The 27,630-nt window shown below is 32.5% G+C and overlaps 1 protein-coding gene across 3 annotated transcripts in view; it reads right to left on the bottom strand.

Annotated features, from left to right (window-relative positions):
- The window catches only part of LOC113068102 (kinase suppressor of Ras 2-like), an 85,961-nt gene that overhangs the window by 25,769 nt on the left and 32,562 nt on the right, over positions 1-27,630 (bottom strand). For 2 of the 3 annotated variants that reach the window (XM_026240699.1, XM_026240697.1), the window contains exons 6-13: positions 22,599-22,774; positions 14,986-15,055; positions 13,840-13,923; positions 12,104-12,189; positions 11,647-11,664; positions 10,471-10,580; positions 5,000-5,168; positions 1,220-1,261 (exon numbers count right to left, since the gene is read on the bottom strand). In XM_026240699.1, coding sequence (XP_026096484.1) covers positions 1,220-1,261; positions 5,000-5,168; positions 10,471-10,580; positions 11,647-11,664; positions 12,104-12,189; positions 13,840-13,923; positions 14,986-15,055; positions 22,599-22,774 — 755 coding nt within the window. The remainder of the gene's footprint in view (positions 1-1,219; positions 1,262-4,999; positions 5,169-10,470; positions 10,581-11,646; positions 11,665-12,103; positions 12,190-13,839; positions 13,924-14,985; positions 15,056-22,598; positions 22,775-27,630) is intronic. The other variant, XM_026240700.1, reaches the window with a different exon arrangement.

The following is a 27,630-nucleotide window of genomic DNA, read 5'->3' as shown; positions in this document are numbered from 1 at the left end:
CACACTCCAACAGTCTTCAAATAAACATTCTTTAAAAGAAAAGAAAATGTAGAAATAATTTAAAATGTACCTTTACCACACACATCTGAAGCCATTCAGTGCTGTTTAAAATTTGTGGTCGATAAGTATTTTCTTTATTTATTTGGAAAGAAGGATGTATTAAACTGATAAAAAATGAAAGAAAAAAATTATAAATAAATGTTGTCCCTGAAAAAAAAAAATTACAGTTGCCACAAAAAATATTAATCAGCACAATTGTTTTCAATCATTGATAATAAGAAATGTTACTTCAGTGCCAAATCACCATATTAGAATGATTTCTGAAGGATCATGTGAGATTGAAAACTGAAGTAATGATACACAAAATTCAGCTTTGCATCACAGATATTAGAAAACATTAATAATATTTCTCAAGATTACCAATTTTACTGCATTTTTTATCTTAAAATCTTACTGACCTCCTACTGAACTTTTGAACAGCAGTGAGCACTGTACAATGCTGTGAGATACATACATGAATATATATATATTATTTACTGTTGTTCCAGGCAACAGATTTCCTACATAGCTGTAGGAAATATTTGATGCATGATATAAACATTCCAAAAAAATATTGAGTGTCCATTAATTTATTTTTGTAAGCAAGCAACATACTGCACTGTCAGCCACTATCCCTTACATACTACAAACATACTCTATTGTTTAGAAAGATGATTCTCATTTAACAAACACTTTACATTAAAACATAAACAAATAGTTTTACCTAATGGACGAAACTGGCCATGTGCTCCCTTCTGTAAAGTACAAATGTGACTGATCTCAGCAGTTCACCTCTTCATTGGAATAAACCGGCAAACATGGCATCGATAGCCTTTATTTGAAACTATTAGGCTACCAACACAACATGGCTTTCCTCCCTCCACACGCTCATCAAAAACATGCAGCGAGCTGAGTGCCTCCCACAGAATACAGGCACTTATCAGCCTTTATTTGTCAGCGAGGCGCAGGCGACCTCGTCTTTAAAAGAACCATCATTAGAGAATACAGCATTGCTGGTTAAGAGACGACAAGAAGAAGAGCAAAGAAAGCCAGAGGGAGAGGGAGGGGGTTTGTTGCGCCTCAAAGAAAAGACGGCATAAAAAATGACATCAAAAAAGTTCGCCTCTGCATGTCGTACTGCATTATGGGTAGGGGTAATGACCAATTATGATACACTTACCAGGGAAGATGAACTCCTGCTTGTATTTGTAGAAATGAGATGCTGAGAAAAGCACAGGAGAGAAGCAGACAAAATTCAATAAAATTCAACACACCCCTAGATGCTTATTGGTCTGTGTTATTGTTCTGCAAAATCCATCACAAAGATACATTTGCCATAGAAATAGTGACTTATAGAATACAGAAGGGTCCAAAAGTCTGAAACCACACTGAAAATTCAACATTTAATAAAGAAATAAAATAAAGGGAAATAAACAGAACATATTATGATTTAGAGAAATTTAAAACAAAGAAGAGTTGTGATTTAAATGTTTAATATTTAAATATTCAAACATTTTGATTTCTGCACTTAGGGCGTTTCCGAATCCACCTTTGCTAGTATAACGACGGGAAAAACGGTCAGCGCTCCAGGCAGGTGGTCTAAAAGGGTTGTTCCTATTCTCTTAAAATGTAATGGGTTAGTTTTTGGGCATAACATTCAGAAAACCAATCACAGTCTCATCTCCCATTGCCTTTAAGAGAGAGTTACACTCAAACCATGGCAGATTTGCTATTTAAACGGTGGAATTTTACCATACCAGAGAGCGAACGGATCTGCTTATGTGTGGGCAGATATATAGGATAATTGTGATATACGCAATGAATAGCCATTATGACATGTATATAATTTTATATTTTTGTAGCCTACACAATAATATTCTTTTACACTGTAATCCTTTCATTTTTTATATTTTGCCTGTTTGGCTGCCCATCTCTGTGCGTAATAAGCTAAGTGAATGTGTGTTGTGGACCCAACTAGAGCTGCATTTTCTACTAACGCGCTCTTTAAATAACAAAAAAATAAAATATTGCGCCATTGACTTTAGACTTTGGACTAGGTTTTAGTTGGTCTGAATTCAGTTCCTCAAAATAGCAACGTGCCAACAATGCACCTGAACACACCGCTTTTTTAGACCAACACACCCATGGGCGCACAAATGGGTGCAAATGCATTTGCTATTTAAACAATGTGGTACAGGACTGGAAACGGAGAACTGCGTTGGGCTGAAACTAGCAAAAACACTTGTGCTGCGCCTTGCATCACATTACGCCGGGTGTATGGAAGGGCCAGATGAGTTCATGTCATTTTGACTATTTCTTATATTAAGTGCTGTCATAACTGAATATCGAGACATTCCAAACAGAACTCCAGGCCATAATCTGAATGACTGCAAATGTACTAGGAAATTAAAATGGCACAAGTGCAATGATTTAAAGTCTGGTTGGTATCTGCAACATTTGAGAAAACTTTGCTTGTGTCACAGACAAAGTGTTTTCTGCATGCAACGAAGCAACAAACACTGCACTGGGAGTATGGAGCCCCTAAAGTAACACGGTGGTGGGAAAAAAAAATTGGGCTGGCAGGAAACATTTTTTTTTTTTCAAATGTTTTGTATTCTCGCGCAAAACTTTTGCATTCTTTCGCCAAGATATTTGTGTTCTCTCACAAAACCAGTTGAGTTCGGATAAGCTCGTCCTGTTTACTTTACAGCTTGCAGTTCATAAAATGCTTAACGAAGCTTCATGGAGATGATAAAAAAAGACTATTAAAAATATGTAGCCTAATGTATCCATTTAAGCCCAAAATATGAGCTAAATTGCACCAATAAGCATTTTCTCTCCCATAGAAAGGATTGCTTTATATATCTATATATATATATATATATATATATAAAAATAAACTGTGATTAAAAACATGTGAGACTGTGTGTTCCACTCTGGGCTCATGTGCAAAGCTGCAAAGTAAACAGGAAGAGTTTATGTGCACTCAACTGGTTTTGCGAGAGAATGCAAATACCCTTGCAAGAGAACACAAAAGTTTTGCAAGGGAATGCAAAGTTTCTCGAGGGAACACACAATGTGAGAGAATGCTAAACATTTGTCAAATATTTTTTTCTCCTAACTTGATTTTTTTCCACTACTATGTCCTTTTAGGGGCTTTGTACAGGTAGTGATGTCCGTTTACTGGGAGGAAAATCTCCCTTTTGAACTGTTTTTATTACTGAGTCAGTCAAAAAGGTTCAAAAACAGTGCAAGTCTGAATCAAACTCAGTGAATCATTTAGAGCTCACAACTAACACAGTTCTGCATAGTATGATTGCTACAGTACCTGTGTCCAACTGTGCCTGTATTGAAATAATGATGTTTTCTAGTATAGCACAGCATTTCTACATAGCCTCACAGCAGTGTAGATTATGCTAAATAACTCATTAAAACTGATATAATACATCAATGTACTGTACTGTGTATGTTTAATACTAAATATCCAAATCTATTTTATATTCTTTTACTTTCTTTTACTTTCAATATGATGTGATGATGCAACGTATCCTGCTTGTATCATTTGGGAAAAGTGTTTCTAAAGTCGTGGCCTAATGGTTAGAGAGTTGGACTCGCAATTGAAAGGTTGTGAGTTCGAGTCTCGGGCCGGCAGGAATTGTAGGTGGGGGGAGTGCATGCAGTTCTCTCTCCACCTTCAATACCACGACTGAGGTGCACTTTAGCAAGGCACTGAACCCCCAACTGCTCCCCGGGCGCCGCAGCATAAATGGCTGCCCACTGCTCCGGGTGTGTGTTCACAGTGTGTGTGTGTGTGTTCACTGCTCTGTGTGTGTGCACTTCGGATGGGTTAAATGCAGAGCACGAATTCTGAGTATGGGTCACCATACTTGGCTGAATGTCACTTCACTCACTCACTCATAATAAATTTGCAGAATCGTTTTTTGTAGTTTTGAGACCAGTTGGCCAATGGTAGAAAAAGTGTTTTGTTTATTTATTTTTTTAAAGGCAGAAATACTATAACAAAATAGATATTGACTGTATTGTATATGGCACAAATAAAGATCATTAGAGTACAGCACTAAAATGCACCAATTTATACTTTATAAAATCCTGATATATAATATAAATCATCCTTGTTATTATACAAATCATTATTTCCATTTTTATTAATTTTTTTACCTGAAGCTCATCCATTAACAAAGAGAGTCTAAAATACACTCAAATGCATTTAAATATTTTCGAATTAAATTGTTTTATTAACCTACAAAAATTATAAACTTACGCTTTGAATTTATTCCTTGTGCAGTGCTGAAAATTAAAAAAAAAAAAAAAATGGCTTAACTTTTTAAAATTGTTTACAAATCTCTCATTATGATAATTTTTTAATTCAGTCTTTTTGTTGAGTCATTTTCTATAAATTAGCACAGGGAATTTCTTTTTTTTTTTAGACTTACTGAACATAGGTCTCATCAATCTGAGCCTACTGTATGTGTACTATTTAAAAAAAAAACACACACAAAAAAAAAACATTATTTTTAGATATTTTGGGCAAATTCACTCAAAAACAAAGCTCAGTTCACTGAAGCCTATGATAAATAAGTTTAAAAATAAAAAAATAAAAAAACATGCTAATGGGAAGAAAATGTGATAAAAGGATTGAATCTAATATTTGGTAATAATACAGCATAAAAAGACATTTATAAGCAAATTGCGTTATAAGGTGTTATAATTATAATTTTTGTGTATGTGAAGATAACATTTTTGAGCAAATCAGTAGGTGTTAGTCCAATGTGATAATATTAACAAGCATTTTTAGCAAAACAAATAAAATATCTCTGGGCCAAGAGCATTAAGCAATTATTATTTTAAATTCTGTGGAAAAGATTCTGTGTGATTATTAAATTAGGCACACGTTTTCAGAGTTAACAACAAAGTATAAGCATATGTTTTGGGTCGGTACCTGTAAGGCTGGACTGTTTCTGCTGTCTGGCGCTCTGCGGGGAAGGGTGCAGAGGAGATGGGGGTGTCGCGCTGGGCGGCAGAGGGGGAGCAGGAGACGACGGGGTGGAGGAGGTGGTGGAGGAGGGGTTACTGCTGGAGTCGGGCTGATACGGCACAGGGATATGGTCCTGAAGCAGAGACAGACAGACTTTTGGTAACACTCAAAAACACTCCCTACTCTCTGCTCATCAGTAAAGGTTCACTTCATTCTCACGGTCAGTTAAAGATTAATCAAAAACCAGGGGTGAGCCTGACCTCCCATAGGCTGAAAACTGGACAGCAATGCTACGTTTGAAAAACTTCGTGTTAGAAAGAGGAGCATATCATTAGCCAGCAGTGTTTTCATAAAGCACGATGTATTTGTGCATATGCATATGCACGATACATATGTATCTGAGAAGACAACAGGAAGCCAAAAAAAGTCACTCTATTATCTGCCAGTGAGTTTAAAAGGCTTTTTGACTTCTATTTTTGCTGCTCAAGTGTCACAAATTGAGTTTGATGTTTTGAGAAAAACAAAAGTTATCAAATATAAAGCAATATAAAACCAACTGAAACCAAATGGTAATTTTTAAATTCAGTTGGTTTAGGTCAGGTAAACCAAGGCAGGGGCGTAGATTACGCGGGGGACGCGGGGGACGCGGGGGACGCGGGGGACGTGTCCCCCCCACTTTTAATATCATGGAAATTCGTCCCCCGCACTTTTTCTGTCAAGTTTTTCTTATAGAGGTTTTCCAGAGCTGGTGTGAATAAATACAGATTTAAAATCAAAGAGACGGCATAGTCTGCATATGATTTGATATTTAATTCGGACCCAGAATACAGCGAGATGGACATCACAGAGCGCAAACAGAGCGCGTTTCATTCATACTCAAAGACGGAGGGCGCTCTCGCGCAGAAATTCATTTCAGGAAGATCCTAATATGGGCAAAAGCGTCCAGCTATCGCTGTATGAAAACAGTTTTTACACAGAAAAAAAGCCCAGGAATGTTGCAAACACGAAGACATTAAACATACGATTGCAACAATATATGGTTTTTCAAGTAATCTCCAGCAGGTGATAAATAAAGGATGAACAATGCAGTGCCAATTGACATAGCATTTATTACAGAATATAAACTATTCTGCTTTATTATGTGATTAAAAAAAAAATTAATGTGAAATATTTTTACTAACCTATTTAAATTAACTGTTTTCTATTTGGATATATTTAAAAATGTAATTTATTGAGATTTCAAAGCTGAAATTTTAGTATCATTACTCCAGTTACAAGATCTTTCAGAAATAATTCTGATATTCTGATTTGCTTCTCAAAAAAAAAAAAAAAAAACACATTATGATAATGTTGAAACCAGCTGAGTAGATTTTTTTTCAGGATTCTTTGATCAATAGAAAGTTCAGAAGAACAGCATTTAATTTGAAATAGAAATCTTTAGAAAAATAGAATACTTTATCATCACTTTTTATCAATTCAAAGTGAAGTGAAGTGACATACAGCCAAGTATGGTGACCCATACTAAGAATTCGTGCTCTGCATTTAACCCATCCAAAGTGCACACACAGTGAACACACACCTGGAGCAGTGGTCATCATGTATGCTGCGGCACCCGGGGAGCAGTGGTGTTGCTGGCCTCAGACTAGAACCCACAAAAGAGTCCTTGCTAAATATAAGTGTTCATTTCTATCATTTTTTTTCCAAAAAACAAAAATTATATATTGACTCTAGGCTTTTGAATGATATAGTGTATTATGTTGCAAAAGCGTTTGATTTCACATAAATGCTGATCTTTGGATCCTTATATTTATCAAAGAATACTGAAAAAAACTGTTTAAAAAAAATGATGTTTTAAATATTGATCATCAGCAAATCAGCATATTATGATTTCTGAAGGATGAGACACTGAAGACTGAAGTAAAAATGCTGAAAATACAACTTTGATCACACAAATAAATTACATTTTAAAATATATATTTAAATAAGGAAAAAAGTTATTTTAAATATAAAAATATTTCACAATATTACTGTTTTTGCTGTACTTTGGATCAAATAAATGCAGGCTTGGTGAGCAGAAGAGACTTCTTTAAAAACAAAATTTCTTACAGTTCTAAACTTCTGATTGTTATATAGATATATATAGATATATAGATTACAGAAATGTTATATATATACATATATATATATATATATATGTATATATATATATATATATATATATATATATATATATATATATATATATATATATAATTTCTGTCCCCCTCACTTCTGAAAAGATGGCTACGCCCCTGAACCAAGGTATGAACCATAAAAAAAAAATTAATTAAGTTTCATATGGTTGGTTGCAAAAAATATAACCTAATCCCCACTTAAAAAGTCATTGCCTTCATCATCAAGATGTTGTTTTAAACTTCGGTCCTCATACCCAATTTATCATAATTTAAAATATCAAAAAAATGTGTAGTGTATGACTGAAGGCTTAGCTTATTTTATCTACTAATTTTTCATTATAATTCTAATGAATTGTCACTTACACTACTAAGCTTAATGTTGCTTAATGTTACACTGTCAGATATGCAAATTGTCATATTCACATTGATAATACAAATTATGTATTAGGACTTGCATTTACTGACCTTGTAAACTCTTTTGGAGTAAAGCAAAACATCATTGGGCCCACTCATCATTTTAATCATACACTAGGATTAATGATATTGCACTGAAATGATTTTACAGATATAGGTATCGTACCTCAAAGTGATGATGTTACTGACCATTGCCTTGTATTGTGCATGCTACATATTACTGATATTAACTATATGGATAATATATATTATCGTCCTGGCAGAACTATTGTTCCAGCAACCCAGATATACAAATAACCTGTCTAATTTATCTCAACTGCTCTGTGTACCCAAAAATACACATGAACAAGATGAAATGACTAGCAACATTGGCACTAGTTTCTCAAATACATTAGAAGCTGTTGCCCCCATCACATTGAAAAAGGTTTGAGAAAAACCTACTGTGCCATGGATGGTACAACGGTAATACTCACTATCTCAAGAAAGAAACTTGTAGTCTTGAGCGCATTTGGAGAAAAAAATAACTTTTTAGAATTGGGTGGAAAGTATGTCCAGACAGTGCCTAAAAACTGCCAGTGCCAAGCATATCCAAAAACTCATAGAAAATAACCAAAACAATCCAAGGTTTTTAATTAAAGACCCATTTCAAATCTTCGGTTTATGTCTAAAATTATGGAAAAAGTTGTGTCTGCTCATTCCTGCTAAAAAATTATCTCTATGAAGAATTAGTGCTGCATTCAACACTATAGATCATGACATACTAATAGATTGATTACAAAATTATACAGGTATTCAAGGGCAGGCTTTAAGATGGTTTAGATCCTACCAGTCCAATCGCTACCACTTTGTTTATTTAAATAGGGAGTCATCTCAATTATCACCAGTAAAATATGGAGTGCCACAAGGATCTGTCCTAGGTCCTCTGCTTTTTCAATATACATGGTAATATTATTTAGAAAATACGGGATTAGCTGATTATGCTGATGGAACTCAACTACTGTATATATCTCAATGAGATATATGAAACTTCTAAATTATCTAAACTAACAGAGTGTGTTAAAAATGTAAAAGAAACATCTTAGAAACACTGCCAAGCTATGAAACATGTTACTTGTTTCTGATGCAGAAAAGCTAGTTCATGCATTCATGACCTGTAGACTGGACTACTGTAATGCACTGCTAGCTGGTTGTCCTGCATCTTCAATAAACAAGCTACAGGTAGTCCAAAATGCAGTGGCTAAAGTCCTTTCCAGGTCAAGAAGATGTGATCATACTACTCCAATTTTACAGTCTCTACACTGGCTACCTATTAAGTTCCATATCAGTTACAAAATAGTATTACTCACCTACAAGCCCTTTAATGGTTTAGCTCCTGCATACTTAACTAGTCTTCTACCATGCTACAATCCATCACACTCCCTAAGTTCACAAAACTCTAGACTTTTGCTAGTAGCGATAGCAAAGTCCACTAAAAGAGGTAGAGCTCTTTCGCATTTGGCTCCCAAACTCTGGAATAGCCTTCCTGATAACATTCAGGGTTCAGACACCCTCTCTTTGACCAAGCATTCAAATATTGCTTCTCATAATCTTGGTCTGCAGTTATATCTGATCAAATGCACACTATTATTGTTTAGCTTGGGTTAAACAAATACATTTTACTTGGTTGGAACAGCAGCTATGCTTATCATGTCTCTATTTGTTTCTCTGTTTTTGCCATGGGACTGACATCCAGTGACAACTAGGATTTACACAAGCTTCAGTCTGGATCCAGAACACCTAAAAAGAGATGATGCAAACCCCTCATAGAACCTCACACTCTAAAACAACATAAAGAACTACCAAACTAAAAAAAATTAAAAAAAATTAAATAAAATATCAAAGACTTCTATACATTAATACAATTTTTACAAGTCAGACCATTTATTATACATTTTTGAGTTGTATATTAATCACTTTTGTTTTTTGTCAATTTTATGTTTTATGATATTTTATGTCTGTTTTAATTTTATTATTTTAGCACATCAAGTTAAACTAAATTAAAATGAGAAATGTTGGCAGCTAGTTTTTATATTTTTTTATATTTATATTTATATTTATATTTATATTTATAGTTTTTATATTTCTTTTTATTTCAATAAACATATTATAACACATAATAAGTAACCAGATTTTTTTACTTATGGTTTTAGTTTCAGTCTTTATTCAAGGTCACAATTATTCCACAAATTCACAACATTGATAGATAGATTGGAGACTAATTATCAAACACATTGTAACAGCAAATCCCTTTTTTAAACACACTCTTTTTTTTAGTTACATCTAACCAACTGGTCTAAAGGGGATTTTTAGTGGATTTATGAAGTCAGGTCCATTCACACGAGTTCTAGCAGAGTTTATGCCATCATGAAATGCGTGCTCACTCACACACACACACACAAAACGTGTTTTTGCATTTAAAAACAGCTAGATGTAGCGCAGTGGAATGGAATTGAATGTAAGGATCCCCAGACACGATTTTTAAAAGTAGACTTGACATGGTGTGTTAAAAATGTCACACTGGCATCCTGTCACAAGGCATCCTGTCGTGCCTTGGTTTCCAATAAACATATAAGAAAACCACGAGTGGCAAAAATACAGGAAGGCCGTTTAATGTTGGTCTGCAAAAATAGCTTTTCATGCTAAGTTGTTTGAAAAAAAAGCGAAAGCAAACAAGTTCTTCTAAAGTCTACAGGAAGGATTTGTAATGCCAATCTGCCTGAGATAGTTTTGTAATAATGTTGACCATGGAGGGATGTAAGAGGGTTGAGTTGTGTTTGTTCAGACGTAATGGAAGGTAACTAATCTTACCTTGTTGATTTTGTTGGTCTTGGGGAGAGTCTGGCTAATGTGGAGGTCTGAGTACCTGAGGGGGTTGTTTATGTCACATGGTACCGACTCGGTCCTGACGAGCTGACGAGCTGAGAGAGAGAGCAAGAGAAACAGCATAGTATCCACGGTAACAGGAGGCAGTTGTCACGGTAACAGAAAAACTCGGAAAAGTCTTGTCGCATTTCAATGGAGGAGCCACTAAAGCATATATTATGTACAGTATATATCACAAATATCACATATATGACACACATGGAAATTCGACAGCAACGACCAGGTTGTGTAGAATATCATTGTTCACTTTTCCAGCAAAGAAAAACAAATCTTTGTGTATTTCATATGCATAAAAGCGTTAAATTCAATTTGCAAGTAGTAATAAATAAACTCAATACATATAATTTCCAAAAGTTAGTATTATTTCCTATCAGACCAATTCTGAAAGTGCTTCACATTAAATCATCCTTATAAAATTGGCTAGACATTTGTCCTACATTATACTTGTTTTTTTGTAATATACCATACACAACAGCTCAAAAGACTGGGGTCAGTGTTTTTTTATTTATTATTATTTTTATATATATAATTAAATTAAATTCTGTCAGGTCACATACAATTGTAGAAGAGTGACAGCCAAGACATTTAAAATGTTAAAAAAGATTTCTATTGCAAATACATGCTGTTCTTTTGAACTTTCCATTTATCACAGTCTTGAAGAATAACTGTTTTCAACATTAATAACAGGAAATGCTTGAGCAGCAAATCAGCATATTGGAATGATTTCATAGGGATCATGTGAAACTGAAGACTGGAGAAATTATCATGAAAATTGCAGCATTGCATCAGCATTATAAATTGTATTTTAAAATGCATTAAAATATAAAGTGGATATTTTAGATTGTAATATTATTTCACAATATTACTGTTTTTATTGTATTTTATCACATGAATACAGCCTTGGTAAAAATAATAATAATAATAATAAAAAAATAAAATAAAAAGAGAGAGAAAGAAAGACTTTAAAAATCCTACCAATCCCAAACCTTTGAATGGTAGTATACATTTATTTTCATATGACATATGAAACCATTCCAGGGAAAAATGTAATGTATGAAATAGAGAATACTGTGTTTGAGGAGCATGAACCTGCTCCCTTACCTTGAGATGTTACTTGATCTGCAATATGAGAAATGAGGGAAAGATGAAGTAGTGAAAACAGAAAAAGAAATCAAGGATAAGATGAGTGCAGACTAAAGATTATAATGCTTAACAAAGAACAAGACAAACTGTTTAGTACATTTATGCAAAGCAGATGTGAAGCCACTAACAATGACAGTTTAAAAAAAAATAATTCATTTCCCTTTAAACACATTCTCTTGTTCGGAAAAAACATTTTTCAAAACACAATGTTTTCTGAATAAGATAAAGCATGTAATTACTGTAAATATGTTCAATTGAATATAAAGGAATTATGAGGTTGAAAACATGCTATGCATAAGAACACTGCTGTGTCAGAAATCATATTTGAACCATAATTAATAAGCTGCCTTGTGTAGTACTTTTATGTAATTAAAACAAAAAAAAAGAGAGAGAGAAAAGATAAAAGTGTAAATACCTCTTAATGTGTCCCTACCTCCTCTGTGGTATATGAGAACAAGACAGGGTGGTGCTTCTTTGGTGCATTTGTTGTGGCACTTCAATCTGACAAAAGAAAGCATGACAGAAATGTTTATTAGTTTGCTCTTGTAAAAGCAAATCATTTAATATTCAAAACAAACACTTAATATGCAGCCATTATTTTGAGGGTGTCAAAAGCCAGCAAGCATCTTAGTAAAAAGATGCCATAGTCAAGGGTGGTAGAGTGGAAGCTATTAGGCAGGTAATTTATTCAAATAATCTTTTAATGATAATGGTAATTATGCTCAATTTGAAAGTTCAGACACTACTGCAGACATAAAGTGTCTAGCACTAAAGGGGCTGTGATGCAAACAAAAACATCAAATCACATCTTTACACAGCTGAAATGTTAGGAATTTTCATTTTCAGAGATTTGAGTTGTTATAAGAGATGGTTAAAGAAATGATCACAGATAGTGGAGTGTGTATTTAACATTTGACATTTATTGTCTGCATGCTGTGATTCAGCCTGTAATTTCAGCATCAGACAGAATTACAAAAATAAAGATGATCTTTTGATCTTTAAAGAAACTTAAGTGGTGTTTGTTGATGCAAAATGCATCACAACGATTGCTAAGGATTGCTAAAAGTTCTTTATATACATGATTATGTATAGCTGTATTATGTATGTATAGATGTATTATATATGTATCAAAGTTTTTTGCCCTAGTTATTATTTATCTCATGCAGTAATTTAGACTTTCATCTCATAATTTTGACTTTTTATCTCTGTTGTTTTTGTTTGAACTCTTTGACTTTTTCTCATAATTGTTTCATTTCAAAACATTATTTCATATTTAATTTTAACTTTTATATAATTATAACTTAGTATATAATTATTTTGTGTCATAATTTCAACTGAGTTTTACCTCATAATTATTAACATTTGTATTTTATTTAATTATTTTAGAATTGGTTTATATTATATTCTCAACTTTGTATCTCAGAATTATGACTACATAATCGTTTCAAACTAATACTCTTTTCAAACTCTTTTCATAATTGTCATAATTTAATCTTTTTATTTCATAATTATGACTTAGTTTCTTATAATTTCTACATTTTATCTCATAATTACGACTACATAAACATTTCAACTTTTTGTCATAATTTCAACTTTGTTATAATTGTTTTATAAAATAATTGTAACTTTTATATCATAATTATGACTTAGTACCTCTTGATTTTAATGTTATCTCAAAATTATGACTATACTGTATAATAGTCCAACTTCTTGTCATAACCCTTTTTGTCATAATTTCAACTCTTGGTTATAATGGTTTTACATTATATGTTCTTTATGTGTTTACATTATATTATAACTTCTTATCTCAATTATGACTTAGTACCTTATCATTTAAACAATATATTATAATAATTATGACTACACAATCATTTCAACCTTTTGACAAAATGTAGTTGTTTGTCATGTTTTTTGTCAAAAACTTTTTATCTCATAATTCTGACTACATAATTATTTCAACATCTTGTCATAACTTTTTGTCATAATTTCAACTTAATAATTTTCTGCTTCATATTATCATTTAAACTTTTTATCTCAAAATTATGACTTAGTATCTCATAATTACACTTTTCATGTCATATTATCATTTATAAAACCACAGTTTTCTAATGTGGCAGAAATGGGTTTCCATATGAAAGTTGTAGCACTTACTTGCAGTTTTTGCATTTTAAGCCGAACAGCATTCCTTTCCCACACACGATACATGTCTGTGACATCCAGTACTTCGTGGAAAACCTACACAAGCACAAATAAGTAGTGTGATTTATTACTGAGCCTCTTTTGAGACATTTTCCTCAAATTGCATCCATCTATAAAATGCATGAGGCCATATGGGTTTGTTTCGCTTCGTTGTCAAATTATCAGCAGATGGTTCTGACCTTTTGACAGCCACTCCTAAACTCTTCAGATGAAAGAGCGAATGTGTCACAACAGCGATCACATTTGCCAAGTAACCTTTTCATCGAGAGACAGATATGTGCAGCGTATGCCCAAAGATAGGCACTTTGGCAGTAATTCTCAATTTAGAGCAATTTAATTGTAACCAAGTATCTCTTTTAATATCTCCTTTGTGCTCTACTGCACTTCTGCATAAAAACATGAGAGGACAAAGGCCATACGGACACATCAGCAATTGTTTAGTAGAACTGTATGGAAGGTGCTCTATTTATTCTTCATCTTCTATATCTAGCTCTTTTTGTTTACACATAGTCATATTTGCCGTTCTTCACAATGAAAGAGCCATTCAAATCTCCTGCAATAGAGTTCCTCTGAAGGGTCACTGTGCATTTGCCAATCTATTTCTCTGATATGAACAGAAGCTGACAGTTAATAGGATATGACTAATGGGCTCTGACAGTGTCAAAGTGTCTTCATTAGATTGAAGCCATACTGTCTCATAAAAGTGGAGGCTGGCTTGAGTACGCAGCTCACATCACCATAGCCAGTTTGAAGTTGATATGAGCGTTTCAATTTTTTGGATCTGTTTATCTGCTTGCGTTTTGAAACTGGCAGTTGTCCATCTATGATGACATGTAGACGTCGATTTCCACATCTAAAGTACTAGGAGAATTAGCTATGGTGAACTTGGTGAAGCTACACTATGCTCTCATTAAAAACCCTGTTAACTTTGATCACAAAAGCACAGTTTTTCGTGGTCTACGTACAAATGCAGGCTCTTTGTTTGACTTGGGATTGGTGGTATTTGGGGTTAACATGTCATCAGATTTGAACCACACGAGTTAATTGGCTTGACATTTTGTAACCACTACCACACATTCACATCTGCACAAAACGTACCTGTGTTTTATGGAGTTGCCGAGGTCTCTGCGAGATATTTGAGGAGACCAGCGAGGAACAGACAGAGTATCTGGAACAGAAAGGCGATTGGGTCAGACACAGGAATACAGGATTAACGCTTGTAAACAAAGAATTAAAACATCAAATAACTATTATAAACCTTAAAATCACTTTCATTAAGAGGATAAAAGAAGTATTAGAAATCCTGGATGAGCTATAAAGTGTTTATAAAAAAGCAACAAGATACAAGAAGCCATACATATGATTTTAGCATAGTTAAGAGGTTTTCTATAATGAAACATTTTTAATAAGTTGTTTTAAATATTTAAATATTGTAATACATTTACAGTATCATTAGTGTCAGATTTTTTTAAAGAAATTAATATTGTTGTTATTGTGTTCAGCTTTTATTCATTTTCATTTTAAGAAGTCATTAAATAGATCAAATGTGACAGTAAAGACAATTATACAAGATATTTCCTAAATATTTCTATTTGATATAAATAAAGTTTTTCTATTCATCCTGAAATGAAAAAAGTATCACTGTTTATATAAGAATAATTTGCAACACAACTGTTTTCAGTATTGTGGAGAGTATTAAATTACATTTCAAAATATATTAAAATAAATAGTTATTTCAAATTGTAATAATTTAACAATATGACTTTCTTACTGTATTTTCAGTCAAATAGAAGAGTGACTTCCAAAAACATTCAGAAAAACGTATTAATGGTAGTGACTTATTATTACTATATAATAATACTTATAAGCACTATATTAGTGCTTTCAAACGATTAATAGCATCCAAAACAAAACAAAAAATGTTTACGTAATATATGTGTGTGTATTGTATATATTTATTATGTATATATAAATACACACACATGCATGTATATATTTAAGAAACATATATTTCTATATTAAATAATATAGAAATATAGAAGTAAATACATATATACTTGTAAATACATGTAATTATTTTCAAGATATATTTTAATATAAAATAAATATACACACTACACACACATATATTACATAAACAAAAACTTTTATTTTGGATGCGATTAATCGCAATTAATCACTTGACAGCACTATGTAATAGATAAATAATTAAAATATAAATTCTTAAATGCTTAAAAAGATGAATCAAATAGAATATGATGAATTGAAATATATGTTTTCTGTCATCACTCAAATGGACAAGATCTGATAAAACCTAAATGGAGACTTGTAAGACAATAATCACATTTGCTTCCCACAGCACTGTTAGTTCGAAAGGCCATTCATCAGATTGTCTACGCTCAATTATACTCCATTTGTTTATGATTATGAGATATGAAGACAAGCACACATGCACATGTACACACACACTCACAATAATCTGCACTGCCTTATTCTTAAAGCTTTAAATACTGTATGAAAATATATGAGGAGCCTTGCATTCATAACCTGCCTCAGTCTGCCTTTGATTGCATCCACTTATATATTCACTTGAGATTCCTGATGACTGCCTCTGTCAGTGTGCATTGCCTGATGCTAATATCAAATATGGATGTGAGTGTGTCTCTATTGTGACCTCAGCATTCTGCTCGGCTAGTTCTTTCAGGTGGATCAGGATGAACAGGGAGTTCCAAATTAGATCAGTGCTTTGATATGATCTTTGTTCTGGGGTGCCGGACGACTTCTGAATCATGAGTGATCTTGAGGGGAAAAACAACATAAATATATGAGTGCTTTTCCAACTATGTGTGCTTTAATGGCCCAGGGGTTGATTTTTATCAAAACTTACAGACAAGTTTAAACTTTTTATTATGTGACGCTTATTTTACTCATGCTCCAGACCCAGACTTTCAATCTTTGTGTATAAAAAATATACATTATACAATATCATATTTTAGATCTCTAATATCTTCTGAAACATGTTTCAATTATAAAAGAAAATAATAATAAAAAAGGTCATTATGAGTTTTAATTCACAATTTGGATATTTTTTTTACTCACTACTCACAATTTAGTTTAATGTCATACTGTTGTTCATATGGGTGAGAATCATTCACACTTTTCCACAAATTTACAGTGGTCAAAAAACTAGATATAGCCTAAGCACAATGTATTAAACAGACTGTACTTCTATTCTTCAAAGACTGTTTTTCACTAATTTACAAACGTGTATCTTTTTAATGCAGCTGGAATTATCCCCTTATATGAATGTACACACTTGCACATAAAAAATCCACAGTGAACAAAGCAAAGAGCCCCTGCTAATGTTTTTTGTACATTATTTCAATGATATCTTCAATGCTCAGACAACGAAGACAAATGCTATTTTTACATCAGCAAAGTAATTCTGCTCATGCTAAGAAGCTCTTCTCAGAAATAAACATACTGGAAATATAGAAGCAATTTGATTATAAAAACAGAAGCTGGTCTCACTATTGATATCTTTATATATGACATATGCATCTATTTAGTACTTAACCCTCTGGAGTCGATTTATGCGTATACACATGATGAGGCATTTTCTCCTGATAACCCCGAAATAAACTTAAATTACACTTTCAGTTTTGATTGTACAGATAAGAGCAATACATAAATCGAATCTGTAAAGGGTCTACTTTTTTTGAATACAGACACAATAACAACAAAACTTTGTGCACTCATAAAATAAAAATAACAAACGAGGTGTGCTGTCTGCAGCCTTTGTCTGCGCTGATCTTCATTTACAAACATGTCATTAAAATGAACTGTAACTCAGTGAATACTCAACGTAGAGACATGAGAGATATATCTATAGAAAGCTTGACATGTCTACTTTTAAACTGAAATAATGATCATAAACATGAGTAAGTCTCTTTTTATGCTTATAATTCTAGTAGATTTCACATAATGTGTAAACATTTTACTAGTTAGACTTTTAATTCTATTTAAAAGTCTTTATACTTTAAGACTATAATTCCTGACTAAATGTATAATCAAGTGAATTATTATGAAGTTTCAATAAAAATATACACTACTATTTCATTCAAACGCTTGATGTAAATAATATAAATGTAATAAATTAATGTGACTGTAACAAACAAAAAAAAAACGGACAAAAATATTCTCAGCTCTTTTCCACATTAATAATAATAATAATAACAATAAATGTTAATAAATGAGCAATGATGCTAAAAATTCAGCTTTGAAAGTCAGCTTTGAGTGTTCCTAATAAATCAAAGATGTGAACATTTTTGTTAAATGAAATACAGGTGAAATAAAAAAATTCTAAATATTGAATAAAACTAACTGAAATCAAATGTTTAAATAGCCTACAAAAATGACTATAACTAAAACTAAACAGAAATATGAAACCCCCAAAAACTAATAAAAAAGACAAAAGCCCAGTTTACTAAAACTTAAAATGAAATTCAAATGAAAACTGAAAATATAAAAACAAAAGCTATATTTATAATACAATAATAGCTTTGAAATAATACTAAAATAACACTGATGTCAATAAATAAATGCATTTTGATTAAAAATGATACAAATTATTTAAAATTAATTAAAGCCTGTTATATTATTATGTAAAAAGAAATGTTTTAAACATCACAGCAGTGATAATTTTAAACAAAAGCCTTGCCTGCCTGTTTCTATGGTTACCAATCAAACTTTTAAAAGAGATGATGCAAACTATAACAAAAAAACAAAAAAAAAAACAGAAACTAATCTTATTTACTATAATATTCAGATACATTTGTAAGGAATACACTGAAATATAAGCTAACAGAAAAATTATCCAACAACTGACAAAAGACTTCAGCATAAGCTGCAAGGACTGTATCGATTATAGAATGATTACTGTATTTATATACATGGTACTTAAATGTAAATCAAATCCTTTCATTCTATGAAGGAATGGAGCAGTCTTTCATTAGACTTGAGTTAAGTTTCCTGACAATCTCACATCATCTCACAGCAGGTGGATGTTTTATCCGCAGGCACACAAACAGACCTACTTACTTGTGAATACAAACTAGCATCACTACAGAGCAGGTGAATGTGTGTTTAATTGGTGCATCTAAAACTACCAGAGGCAGATGTCTAATTTTCCAGAAAAACGTTCATATGTTTCTCATTTTCCCTTTTTAAACCAACACGCAGTCATTAAAAATCACCATGTTGACTCAATCGCTCAATTAACTAACAAATTTAGACATGACAAGACAAGCTTGAGTTTGTTCATGCCAGATGAAGCAACAGTTGGTCAATTGTCAAGATCGACCAATCACATGCCAGTTTTAGTGATATAAATAATACCATAGGCACCTTACAAACAGACAGACTAAACCAAATGGTTTGTTAAACAATGACTAACATAGTGATTCGCCTCTGAGTCTTTTCTAGGGCACTACAAAGCACTATTATTAGATTTAGTTTGATAAGATTTCAGCTGAAAGGCTTTTTTCAATAGAGAAATATGAGTGATGTTAAGTACATTTCATACCTGCTATTGACCTGCTCTCAAACAATTCTGTGGATTTGAGTGACAGCCTGATAAATGATGTTATAAAAGTGCTGCACTGCGTCTTTGTGTCATGAGGATAAACGACGGCAGCCGAGAAATTGTACAGTAGTTTAAATTAGTTCTATATATGTAAATGACTAAACAGTCCTCAAACTTTAATTTTCAAGTAATTAAATTAAATGAAGAACAAAGGAAACGTGTGATGCGTTTGCACAAATCACTACGAATAACACATATATTTTGACAGTACTATTTTCTTCTTAATATTGCCTTGTTTTATTGTTTATCCGCCCCACATCTTCTCAGTTTTATGTCCAAAAGTTAGTCTCTCTGTTGTGAAGTTGTGGGTAATAAAAAAAAAGTATTTTGTCTGTCCGTCTATCTATCATTCATTCATGCAATTATTTTATTTTATTTTATTTTATTAGTTTTATCTTTCCAAAAGTGTCTCTCTGTTGGGAAGCTGTGGATAACGTGCAAAATATGACTTAAATTGTGAAGAAGATGTTGAATAATATTAATATTTTGATATTATTAAAATTATGTTTGCATTGATGATGATAATACTAATAATAATAATAATAATAATAGTGCTGTCAAACAATTAATTGCGATTAATCGCATCCAAAATAAAAGTTTTGTTTAGATAATATATGTGTGTGCTGTGTATATTTATTATGTATATGTAAATACTAACACATACAGTTTTATTTTTTATATATATTTGCAATGTATTTACATGCATATATTTCTATTTATATAATTTATATTATATATAAATATATTAAATATATAAACGCAACATTTTTTCTTAAATATATACATGCATGTGTGTGTATTTATATATACATAATAAATATACACAGTACACACACATATATTAACAAAAACTTTTTTTTTTTGATGCGATTAATTGCGATTAATCATTTGACTGCATAAAATAATAATAATAATAATAATGTTAATAATGATAATAATAATTATTATTACTATTATTATTATTATCATCATCATAAACTTTATCACACACTGTGCATTTACTCTGAAATATATCAAAATCTGCACTCAAAAGTACAAAAATTTACGGAAACATTTTGTTTTCTCTTAAGGAATTTTAGGAGAAACATCTAAGATTCTTAAAACAAACTAAGCTCTCTATTAAGCATCTTGATCTATGAAAGTACAACATCCAAACACCATGAATATCCTCTGGGTTGTTTGTCTTTCTCTACCCTATTCTTTACTTTCAGTTGTGATGTCTAGGGTTAAACTACACTTAACTATTTCATAGTATTGCACACACTGTTTGTATTCACTGTGCATGTCAAGAAACCTGAAACCATGAAGTACAGACCTTGGGCAAACTGTTGCATGCTGTGTACAATAATACTGTCACCACATGCAGAAAATAACAGACACATTAACCAGGGCTGACGACACTCGCGAGGCCTGGATACTGCCACCGTGTCCGGCCTGGAGCCCCATCGGGAGGTCCAGAATGTAAGTAATGCCATTACAGTGGCTGCCACAAACCCAATGAGATTATACCCCTGAAAGAGGTTTATCGGAAATTCTACTATAATGATCTTTCATCTGGTTTTCAACAAGCTCTTGCATCCAAAAGCCTGGAGGAATTTAGTTGTTCTGATTTTGGTTAATTATATCAAAAAACATCTTTCAGTTAGTAGCTAAGGTAATATTTCTAATTTCATTTAAAGTAATAGTGAACCTAAATAGAGTCCAAAAATCTGATAAAAACAATAATTGAACAATTCACCGACATATTTTTTTAGAACTATTTATTATAAATGGTGCTTGATCTGGGCATATTTCTCTCTTGATTCAGATTACTTTTTCACTGGAGAAAGCAATATTATGGACAGAGAACTGTAATTTTGCCAGAAGCAACATTTTTAAGTTAAAAACGTCTTAATGACTGATTTATTACAAACATGTAGCTTTTCACTTCACAAGATGTTAATTGTTGGACCGGAGTCGTGTGGATTACATGTGTGTTATTGTGATGTTTTTATCAACTGTTTCGACTCTGACGGCACCCATTCGCTGCAGAGGATCCATTGATGAGCAATATTAATATTAATATATAATATTAATATTATTTTTAGTGTAAATAAAAACACTGCTCAACAGTAGTTGGATTTCAATAAAAGCCAAAAATTGTGATTAGATTAATTATTAATTTGTCAAAAACAAAAAAAAAAGAAAAGAAAAACATCCTAACAGTTACTCCTCCGGATATTTCCCACAGTGTACAATGTACAAAGCATATAGCAGACTGCCAAAGCTTGGAAGGGGTCTATCATTCATAATTCTGGAAACAAGAAGTCAAAACTTTTCCCTCCATCTGTAAAATAATCTCATTCCAAAACAGAGTCTTATGCGTCAATCTTGTGTCATTTCCAGTCTTCTCACACACACACGGCTTCCGTTCGGCCCATTATTCCTCTAATAGCCCACGCTAAGAGGCCCCCGGTGTAGAAGACACTGGGCTTGGACGATATGCGCCCACACGATGCCAGGTGTCCTGGGACACATGTGGGATCGGGACATTGCCCTTTAATAGGTGATGAGAAGGAAAGTCACATTGTGAAAGAAAACTACAAAGAAAGTTGTAATTGAACAGCGCACGTCATCTGTCAACACTAGCTGTGATCTAACCATGTTGACCAAGTATTTGGGTCTTTAAACACACACTTGAATAAGAAATTCAGATCAGGGATTCGCCTCAAAAAAGACAAACAATATATAAGGAAGCAAAATAACTAAAATAAAAAATAAAGTTAGCATATAATAACTTATATTTAAAAAGAAAAACATTAGTAAATGTGATATATTGAATATTTCTTATAAATTTCTAACTCTTACAGCCAAAATGAAACAATTTACAAACCATTTTATTTTTTTCACATTTTTATTTTTTTAATAATTTATTACATATTTATATATTTTTGATTTTGATTTCATGCTGACTTAATCTTAATTTGTGTATTCTATAATATATGGAGTTAAAATTCTCATCATCTGTGTTTTATGAAGGACTTAAACAATGTGTTGTCTTGCAAAGAGGTTAATGGCTGCTACTCACTTGCTGAGGGGGTATCGGAGTGCACTGGTGGTGTCGAAGGGACAAAATTGGGGAAAAAGAAGGAGCGGAGTGAGTGATCGGAGTGGAGAGGGGAGCGCTGGGTCGGCAGGTTTTCACAGCTTCCAGCCACACTGCTGTGGATCTTCAGGTTCAACGGCTTGTTCTTCTTTTTTGCTCTACAAAGAGAGTCAGAGGAAAAACAAATGAGCCCAAAATAAGACAAGACAGTGTTTACAATGCTGTATCTGGTTTCAAAACAAGCTCTAGCACGTCATGCTCCAGAAACAAATTTAGCTTCAAAACTCTGAATAGGTTAAGTTACATTCACATCGATGCTTACATAAACTCATGTACTCAAAAAAAAAACTTATTAAAATGATGGCTTGAGTGGCTTGATTGGGGTTTGGTTGAGCATTTTAAGCATTTTAGTCCCTTAAGTTCCAGAATGCAGCGCAGATTTAGAGATCTTTAAATCAGTCTTTAGACTCTTTAGTAATGACTCTAATGAACTAAATTTTGTTGGTAAATTAAATTAAATTAAATTAAATTAAATTAAATTAAATTAAATTAAATTAAATTAAATTAAATTAAATTAAATTAATGAATGAATGAATGAACTAACGAACAAACAAACAAACAAACGTACAAATGAATGAATGAATGCACAAACAATTTGCGAATAAAGCAGTGATTTTTAATCGCTTCAGTGATTACAATGCAATCTTAGTCTAAATATTTCATAAAACAAGTTCTGGCATTATAATATAAATTAATGTAAACATTTAAATGTAAATGTAACCAAAATTATAACAAGACCTTTCAACAGTTTCCACAAGACCTCGCCATAGTTTTTGTTTCTATTTTGATTGCTTCTCACATATCAGTAGGACACACACAATCTGGCACTGTTAAACAGTGATGCTTGCAGCATCTATGAGAATCTGCTTATTTAGACACAAGTTTGCTTGTGAACTCAGGAGCTGTTCTCCAGCTGAGTCACACAATGAGAGATTTCTGGCTCCAAACAATAAATAAACAGACCACAGGTTATCATGAGGGCACAGTCAGCAATTAAAAAACACTTTTATACCATTCAAATCCAATTAGATCCATTTATTTTCTGTGTGGGTGAATGTTTGCAAGGGCAGATGTCATGCTGTTCAGAATATCCTCCTTTCTTGTCTATGAATTTGTCACCTTTCTCTTAACTTCATAAAGTCTATCATGTTTAATAATCAACATAATAATATAATAATTGAACAGTCTTGGAAACAACTAAACAACTGTGAATTCTGCTCTAGATATTTTCCCTCATGATGTCATTATTGCTGTTAGCATCTCTCAGTCTTAACAGTGAAAAAATGAACTGCCAGATGCAGATGCAGCTGAAAATATGCATTCGCATGCAAGGGCGTATAGTTTGTGGGATGGGGGGGGGGGTTTACTAGCAAGTACAACCCTCTCAATATTTATACCATGGTTAATGGAAACCTCGAATCAGGCTATTAATTAATTATTTGAATTAATTATATTATTCTACACTTTTATAAGCGCTAACTTGATGTACCAACTGAGCGGAGCAGAACACTGTATATCTGAAGTGCAACCACTTTAAAATGCTATGGAGAAAGTGGAACAGTATCTAAACAAAGCAAATAAGCTAAAAAGACTGATGGAAGATTAATTCATTAATAGCGATTAATCATTTGACAGCATTGCTTATTGTTTAAATAAAACAGTATCCAAGATTTAAAGGGATAGTTCATTCAAAAACTCTTTCATTGTTTAAGCTGTTCCAAACCTGAATGATTATATATATATATATATTTTTTTATTATTATTTTTTTTTTTTTTTTCAGCTGTTATTAAGATATTTTGAAGGATGTGGGTAACCAAACAGCTGGTGGTAGCCATTGACTTCCATAGTATGAAACAAAAAAAAAAAAAATACTATGGAAGTCGATGGCTACCGTCAGCTGCTTGGTTTCCAACATTCATAAATTATCTTCTTTTCTGTTTAACACAAGAGAGACTTACACAAGGTTTGGAAAAAGTCAATTTAAAACAAAATTTCTATTTTGGGGTAAACTTTCCCGTTAACATGCAACACAACAAATTAGCTGTAACTGTTAAACTAAATAATAAATAGTATGAATCTATAATAATCATTTTTATACTCTTTTTTTCCTAAAATCATCTATCAGGCCAGACTGGACTCCTCCACAAGTCAAATTTGTGTTTGAAAACACAATATTATTTTGTAACTAGACAGCAATACCTTATGAAAGAGCTCGACTTGAATCAAAGGAAAAGTGTGGGCATCAAAACATCCCTGACTGGTGATTTGCAATGTCCAGATTATTTCTTTGAACCCCCTTCTTAATGTAATCAATGAACAAATTGTATTTGATTTTACCCTGTGCACATGTGGTGTCCTATTGGTTAAGGTTTGATATTTAGAAAGCTTTGAATTAGGACAGAGAGATGTCAACTAACAGCAAATTAAAAGGGAAACAACACGATGCAAATCCTTAACAGGAATATTCTTTTTAGAAAAAAGAATGATTTTACGCCAAAAAAGAACAAAGAAATGTACTGTTCAGCAATGGTTAGATATTTTTGGTGCATTGTGAGCGTGTTTGTGTGTCCACCGCTGAAGACAACAATGTGCAAGTCTCTGAGAGCACAATGCATTAGTGTGTGGATTTGACAAATTCTGACAGTGTGTGCGAGAGAAGCTTCCTTATTGTGCAGGAATAAGCAGAACGGTGAGGTGTGTGAACGCAAAAGCGAAGAAAAATGGAGTTGGAGAACAGGAGACAAACAAACAGACAAATAAAGATGGATCAACAGGGTGACAGGCAAAGCAACTGACTGGCAGCAAACTACTGATGACAGATTCTCATTCTTTCTTTCATGCTTTTTGCTTCCCTTCGTGTTCTCTCTCTTTTTCTTTGCTTTTTTTACTTCTTGCTTTTTTTATCGTGTTGTCTTGAAGTTTAAGGTCATGTGTAAAAGTGCCAAATAATATGACATTTGCATCAACATATTGAGGTTTGACATAAATGTTAATACAAAAGAAAAATCAATAGGAACTGATTAAGACTAGTAATTAAATCAAATCACATATGTGACATTTCCTGAGAAAGGCCCCAAATACAAAAAAAAATAAAAAATCTTATTTCCATATTATTGATAAAGCTTCATTATTGACCTACAGATTAGAGGAATAAACAATGTGTTTTAATGACAACAATTAAATTACTGTTATGATGCATTTTTGAATGAGAAGCCTCAAAATTGGGGACAATTTTAGGGGGAACTATTTTAAAATATAATATTATAAAAATATTAAAATGAAAATATATATAGAAAATATATTACATTTATGTGTGTGTATATATATCTATATAGATATATATATATATATATATATATATATATATATATATATATATATATATATATATATATACAGTAAGGTCCATATATAAATCAAGTTACAGTTATATAATGAATATGGGCTTAAAGTGCACACAGAACTGTTGTCAAACTCCAAACAAAAATCTCACTGGATTATTAGAAATAATGAATGTTTGGAAATTATATTTCCTACTGACACACTACGGCAAAAGATGATATACAATATATTCTCAAGGAGGGAAAACAATATAACTCCATAAAGGTTACTGTCAAAGAAAGCAGCCGCAATGAGTGTGTTGTTTGTAGAGCTGTCAAAGGTTTTTGGAAATGATGTGTTTGTTTTGTGTGTGTGTGTGTGTGTGTGGCAGTGCTGTCACTAATGACAATGATATGTAAGTGTCCAAGCGCGGAAGGTATAAGTGTGTGGGTATGAGACATACTGACAGAAGATGTTCTTGAAGGTGTGTGTGTGTGAGTGTGAATGTGAGGCAATACTGAAGCTTTTGGAACATGACGCAGGCACAAGAAAATGTGACAAGGAGAGACCCTGACATGCTCTTACTCCTAACCTCATAAACTATATTTAAAAGAGAAACTGATCAAGCAGTAAGGAACTACACGCCATTTCTACCACATTATTCACAAATGGAAACCAATTATCTTTTCTACAAAAATTATTTGTGAGAACTCATAGACATAATAGTCACTTTGCTTTAAAATCACCACAAATAATGAAAGAAATTGATATTTTAGTGGAAACTATGGTTATCAAGGTAAATTATTAAAAGATCTCATCCAGTGACACACACACACACACACACACACAAGATTAACCATATCCTATTTCAAAAGCAACACTAATGATGATAATTGAAAAAAAGAACATAGTCTGCATTTAGTGATACAAAATTGTCCATTTATCTTTTACAGTTTCATTTTGACTCATCTTTTTTCTTAAATATCCTTCTATGGTTCTGAAAGGACTACAATCAGACTTAAATTAATTGAAATGATTCAATAAAGTAATTTAAAGCAATAAATATGTCCAAATTCAGTCAATCTTTCAATGAACATTAAACAACTCAGTAATCACACAAAACCACACTTACTCACTGTCAAGAACTGCCACCCTTTGAATTTATGAGCTGAAATTTAAATTAAATTGGCCATAGCATACAGAAAATTGAACTATAATGACAGGGAAAATGGGATTTACTGAATTGTATTTTAAAGACATTTGAAGAAGGTAAAGCATTCTGGAAAATAAAGTGTCCTATCTATCAATCCATCTGTCTGTCTTCTGTACATCAATCCATCTTTTATCTATCCATTCATCCATCCATCCATCTTCTATCAATTCTCTCAGTCCATTCATCTTTCCATCTTTCTTCTAACCATTCATCCATCCATCCATTTTTATCTATGCATCTTCTATTCATCCATCCATCTTTTATCCATCCATTCATCCATTTATTTAGCTTCTCTCCATCCATCCATCCATCCATCTTCTATCAATTAATTCATCCATTCATCCATCCATCCATCATCTATACATTTATCCATCTAGCTTTTATCTACCCATCTTTTATCCATCCATACATCTGCTGTC

This window comes from Carassius auratus, linkage group LG30F, assembly GCF_003368295.1.
Source record: "Carassius auratus strain Wakin linkage group LG30F, ASM336829v1, whole genome shotgun sequence".
Classification (NCBI taxonomy): Eukaryota; Metazoa; Chordata; class Actinopteri; order Cypriniformes; family Cyprinidae; genus Carassius; species Carassius auratus.
This window is presented reverse-complemented; position numbering and strand designations above follow the sequence as displayed.